At 38.3% G+C, this 6,504-nt stretch overlaps 1 protein-coding gene across 1 annotated transcript in view; it reads left to right on the forward strand.

Annotated features, from left to right (window-relative positions):
• PDE3B (phosphodiesterase 3B, cGMP-inhibited) overlaps positions 1 to 6,504 on the forward strand; it is a 108,251-nt gene that overhangs the window by 25,141 nt on the left and 76,606 nt on the right. Inside the window, exon 2 of the mRNA XM_009994280.1 lies at positions 4 to 453. Within this exon, the coding sequence (XP_009992582.1) occupies positions 4 to 453 (450 nt within the window). The remainder of the gene's footprint in view (positions 1 to 3; positions 454 to 6,504) is intronic.

Raw genomic sequence — 6,504 nt, forward strand, 5'->3', positions numbered from 1 at the left:
GAGTCCCAGCCCCTCGCCGAGCCGCAGATGGTCCTGGGCAGGCTCCTGACAGTGCTGACCTCGGTGGCAGCGCTGACCTTGCTGCAGAGCTCCCTGAAGTTGCGTCGGAGGCTCCTTGTCTTGGTCTTCTCGAGTCTGGTGTGGCTTTTTTTGCTCACTGGCCTTCACGCGCTCCCTCCAGCCGTCAGACCGCTGCTGGCCAGCTCGGTCGGGGTGGCAGGCTGCCTTCTGGCTCTTTGTGGCGGGGAGCGCGGCATCTTCTCGGCTCAGGGCCGGGACGCGCACCACCAGCATCACCACCACCCACGGCTCCCCAGCGTGGAGGAAAAAGTGCCTGTGATCAAACCCAGGAGGAGATCTAGCTGCGTATCCTTAGGGGAAACATCGGCCAGCTACTATGGCAGCTGCAAAATGTTTAGGAGACCGTCGTTGCCTTGCATTTCCAGAGAGCAGGTAGGTTTCTCCGAAACTGGAGGGAGAAACTTTGTGAGGAGTGAGTGCCACTCGCTTTTCCTGACTGCTGTATGTGTCTGTGCTGGATGTCTGCTGTCAAACCCCTGTTAGAGGAATGGAGGAAGATAGTAGTCCCGTAGTGAGTTTCTTAACTCGGTTCTGCAGAATCAACATATAATCCCTTAGAGGCTAAATCATAATCATGTATTTGCTGTAAGACAGAAAGCTCGCTCGCTTTTTATACAATCTTAACTCTTTAAAAAGTAGTTTATATTGATTAAAAGAAAACTTCAAGCCAAACATCTTCAACTATCAGCTGCCTTGTTATTTTGATTGTTTCTTTTCCAAAGCCCACCTCCCCCGCTTCTGACAGACTTTACGAGAGAAAGAAACCACAGCTTTCTAGCTGCTCGGCACTTCAGGCTCTTCCCACTTTCTATCGACAAAATTATTGTCAAGTGCGAAAGGAAAACCAGGTTTTGAGGGATCCTATTTATCAAACGTTGGCGTTGTTTGAATGGCAGCATTCCTTCTGCCTTGCAGATTACTGTCTCTTGTTTCTCTCCTTCGCACCCTCTCCTCGCTCCACATAAATTAACATTAGGTTTGAGTTTGATGGGATTTAAGAAACTTCTTTTTAATGAAGAGAGAGCTGTTCAGTAGAGTCTGGAGGGATGCCCGAAACGCTAAGTTTTCTTGAATGGAACTCTGTTGGTTTCTACCTCCCGGAAAACTTTTCAATGAATCTTGTTTTTTGTAGCGCAAACCCCCGTGTGAGGAGGGAGTTTGTTTATATTTGAGAACTTGCACGTGAACTGCAGGAACATTGAGTTGTGTTGCCGGTCGAACTGGCCGGAGGCTGCTGCAAGTGGATTATCAGCCCGTTATAGGAGGGAGAATAAGGGAAGTGTATTTAGTAAACGTGCAAGTGGGACAGTTTCTGGGAAGTGATTGTTGCTGCGGAATCCCCCATCTACTACTGTTGTGGTTGGAATTGATGGATGCTAAATTTTCTAATTTTGCTTTGACATATATTCTGTAATGCACTTCTTGTGATTGACTGTGAAATAGGTCTAGGGAAATACGCTGTGAATCTGAAGCGGTGGAGTAGTTCTCAAGCATTTCTTTCCTTCCATTTGCACAATAGAATAATGCAGAGGTAATTGTTTTTGCATAAAAGGTTAAAATGCAAGTGGGCTGTAATAGGCTTTAGAAATAACCAATTCAGTAAGTTTCAAATTATCTAAAGCATACTATGAAAGAAACATTAAAATATTGTAGTAGCAATTGAGATATGTAGGGAGTATTGTATAGTAATTTACTTTCTCCGTTCCCTTCTGTGCAGTAAATGTTCTCTTTTTCTGTCACATTTGTCTGCAGTACAAAAAACTCGGAAAAATGTGATAACATCTTTCATTAACCTTTCTAGATGATAGAAGATATTTGTTCTTAGGCAAGTTACTAAATGCTTCCTTTGATACTCAGCTCAATTGCTAAAAGCATGTGCATATTTCAAGTTAGGGCATTTATTATTCTTTAAGTAACATCATAAATGTCACCCATAACTAAATACGTAGAATTTATTGGCAGTACTTAAATCATATGTGTTTGTAATAAAATGTAACTGTTTGGTAGACTTCCAGGATTTGATATCTTTGTTATCAGTAGAAGTGAACAGAAACAACACAGATCTGAAGTTCTTTGTTTTCCTACTTGTCTGTTATACTTTACAATAGGTATGTGTGCTTTATTGAGCACAATTTTAATAGGATTGATAGATATGTGTTATGTGTGATATTTTATATGGGATTTTATAAGGATAACACAGGTAAAATCTTCTGATCTCCTGATTGACTTGGAGAGAGATCAGACATTGCAGAGCTGATAAAATACCAGTTGTTTAGGCAGGGGGGGAGAAACAGGCCTATAATGTGTGACTTTATTTAAATAAACCCTAGAGGGTTTTTATATTGCTTCCTTAAAACTGAAGGAATGTATGCACTTAATGCTTTTTGGGGAGCAGTCATTTATTTATGTGAATTTTCTTTGAGGCCTCATTGCATGAATTGCAGACATTTATAAAATATTACAATGATTATTTTCTAATATTGGTATTTTAAGTTAGTGAGCTTAATGAGCGTCATTAAGAATATCAGTGGAGTACAAGGAATGTGCTGCAGGTCCACTATGACAGGAATACTTTAATAAACGAGAACCAAGTTGCTATTGTGATTCTATTTCATGTATTTTGTGTTATTGTTATGAACCTCTTCTATGCAAAGGTATGAACCTCTGCAAGCAGGGGCACTTAAGAACAAAAAAGGCAGATGTAGATATTTAGTTCTCTTTGAGGAAAATGGGGAATGCTACTATTGACCTGTTGATTTGAAATTATGCATGACTATCTTTGTAGTTAAATACGTGAGAAAATAATTCCATTGAGTTGACTTTTTAAATTAATAAGCTCAAGACAACAATTCTAAGGGTTTTGTGTGCATGGGGAGTGTGTGCAGGGGGGAACAGGTAGATGCAACCACTAGCATGTGCGTGCTGGAATAGGATATAAGCCTGCACTGTGTTCTGGGACAGAAGTGGAAAGATGCCGCATAAGCATGATCCTGTAAATACTTTCTAATTTGAGCAATCCTTATGACAAATATTTAGATGATTGTTTTCTATGTTTGAACAGGTCTGGCAACTATAATGCTGGAACGTGCATGAAATTAGATTACCTTCATTCTTACCTTTTATATGAGTATGGATTCTTTAGCCACCAAAGTTTACAAATTTATGCTGTGTGTGGATTTTCTACGCTGCGTATTGAAAGCAATGTAGTAGGAAGTGGGAGGAAAGAATCTTGAATAGATTATATCTTTACATTTTTATGTGAGTATACTTACAAGCCATGATCAAAATATATAAATACACATAGAAGGAAGCAATATAACTAAAATTAAGCTTAAATTATGCAAATGCAGTGTCTTACCTGAACTCTACTATAGTAACACTTCTGATCACAGAAATTCATATGATTTTAGTAGTAAACAGGCTTTTTGAATTCTTAGTTCAGTATTCATCTTGGACCTAGAGGGGAATTGCTTATTAGCAGTATGACTGCAGGATTGATTGGAATTACAGATTCTGTGGAGATGATGTTTTGATTGCATATGTTAATCAAATGCTAATTTGCTAGTGGTGCCTACTGCTACTGGTGTAAAAGGCTTTATCTTCATTGACTGTTACATTTAGCATTTATTTTTTATTTCTCCATGAAAGTCAAGTCAGAATTGGGAATCTAAAAGGTGCTTGTCACTATTGCAGATCTTGTAAGCACTCCATGTCCTGAAAAATACTGTACTAGAATGATTTTTTTTCTTTAATACAGTAGTGAATATGTATGTGAGAGCAAATAACAATGTGTAGGAACTCACACAGGAACTTCTAAGAATCCAGAAAGATGTGATTTCTAATATTCCTATTTTTCCTTGGGTAAAGAATAGGCCTTCTTAATTAAGTATACAAGACATGTACAAAACAGTCTGCAAACAGACCTGATACTTTTCTAGCTACTTGACAATGTTCAAACACGTAGGAAGGCTGGAATATTTAATGGATGAAGACTGCATTCATGTTGTGCTCTGTTAATTACAGGAAGAATTGTCTTGTGGTTAAATTGTTGGATTGATCACCACTTCTCCCCAGTTTCCATTCCAAGCTGTCTTTGATGCATTACCTCAGGAACATCAGGACTCAATTTCAAGAGTCTAAAGTATTTACGTAACTTGAAATTAATGCAATTCCTTATTTGCTTAGACAATTTATATCTGTGTCTGTTACCTATTTGTGAAACAAATTATACTTTGTCCTTATGTAGTCAGGGTATAAACTTTCCAGTGCAGCAGCTGTCTGTTAATATGTATTTTATAGTGTCTTAAAACTGTTATATTCAGATACTGTTTACAGTCTAGAAATCTGTGAGTCTTTACATGTTAATTGCAGCCAATAACATAAAATGTAGCTCTTCTTGCTATGTATTTGATAAACCAACTCTCTGAAATTTTAAGTTTTCCTGTAAAAATTACAATGACTGTTACCACAAGTGAACCTGCATGTCAAGATTTTTTCCTGTTGTTAACCGAATCTTCGTATCACTTGGGGTTTTACTTTTTGTCTTAAGAGGAAAATCAAGGTAGAAATGTGGGTGTGTTGAGCTGTGAATGTAATCAGTTTCAGTGGGATGCAGCTGAGTGTGGGAAATATAGGGAAGGATTACATGGCAAAAGCAATTGTCTTGGAAGACTTTTTGCATCTGTATTTTGGATGAGTAGGGTTATGTTGTTTCTGTCTGGTTCTCTTTGACCTTGACAAGATGATTTGAGCTATAGGAAATGAGAAGGCTCTTGGTAAGAGTTGCATCTTTTGTAGTTGTTGTTGTTCTTTGTTTTGGGATTTTGTTTGTTTGTTTGTGGTGGGTTTTTTTGTGTTAGTTTTTTTGTGTGTGTGTGTTTTGTTTTGTTTTTTTAATTCATCCTGAAGTTGTATTCTTGAAGTATCATACCAGAAATAAAAGATGATTTGAATGTGGTCTGCCCATAGTGATCTGTAGAGAGATCAGAGTTTGAGATGGTGTCCTCTGGCAAAGTGACCACCAGGACCACGCAGTCATTCACAGAGAATGATACTTGGTATTATTAGGGAGACTGAGTGCAGTTAAGAACTCTGTTATCTGAGTTTATTTGAATCTTAACTTGATGGCAGTTCATGTTCTGGATAGAAAAAGCATGCTAGAAGCAGGGAAACATCTTTATGTCATTGATGTAGCAAAGTGGGTTGACTGTTTCTGCAGGTGTGGTTTCCTAGAAGGAAAGTGTAAAAGGAGAAAGGAAGGAGATTAAAGCCAACTGCTGTGGAAATGCTGGAAAAATTTGGAGGAAGGTGAGGGTGGCATATCACAGGAGTGACCAGAGTACCAGTAGAAAAGAAGCAGAGGAAGCTGGGAAAGAATGTTCCAAAAACTGCATGATTGACTGTGTTAAAGGAAACGATCAAGGCAAATTGGATAAAGTACTAATTTTGACTAGGAAGACATTCTAAATTAATGAAAGAAAATTGTAGACATGAGGAACAAAAGATTCTGAGGAGAGTTTGGAGAATGGCAGAGGGCAGCCTCCATGCTGTGTGTTGTGAACGTCTGTGAGGTTAAATATGAAAGGGCAGAGAATTGCAAGGAGTCGGGTATATTTTCCTGAGGAAAAGATTCATTGTTTGACACAAAATGTATGTGCTCAATATTTTGGTACTATCCTAGTAGTTGAACTTGACCAACTGAACTGATTGAATGCTATGGCCTTAGAAATTTCAAAGATACCAAATTCCACCATGTTTTATGAAAAAGAGACCCTATGGAATATGACCCAACACAGGGCAAGTCTGCAGTGTGAGCTGAACTCTTAGGAATCCACATGAGTGTGTCTCTCATGTATTCTAAATACCAGAATGGGTAGCAGAGAATTCTGTTACAGCCTGTGCCTTATTTGACATTTGATAGGAAATTTATATTTTTAAAAAAGCTTTTTTCTTCCTGGTTTGGCTGATACCTAAAAACATGAACTTCATGCAGGCTTACCATAATTCAAATCAACCACCGAACGAAGCCAACTATAACTTATTAATCAGGTCTGATGTTCAGAAGTTGCTGAAGATTACATAGAGTGTATCTTGTACTTTTGTGCAAATATAAGGACTACAGGCAGGGAAATGGGGAGATGTAGCCTGTTCTGTCATGGATAAAAAATCTTGTGTAGAAAAACAAATGAGAAGGGAGGACGGACCACAGCAGGCTACTGCCATAGGATGTTTTGTTGGAATCTCACCTATTTTTCCAGGATATAACTGGGGAGAGAGACCTGAAAAAATAGTTTAAGAAAGGAAATATTTAATTTCAATATGAATTTTTAAGTGGGTGAAAATGCTTAGCAAGATGGAATGGCACAACTAGATAAATTTTAATGGGAAAAAAAAATGGGAAATTTCTGCAAAACAATAGCAGGA

Source organism: Chaetura pelagica, unplaced genomic scaffold, assembly GCF_000747805.2.
Source record: "Chaetura pelagica isolate M959 unplaced genomic scaffold, ChaPel_1.0 scaffold153, whole genome shotgun sequence".
Taxonomy (NCBI): domain Eukaryota; kingdom Metazoa; phylum Chordata; class Aves; order Apodiformes; family Apodidae; genus Chaetura; species Chaetura pelagica.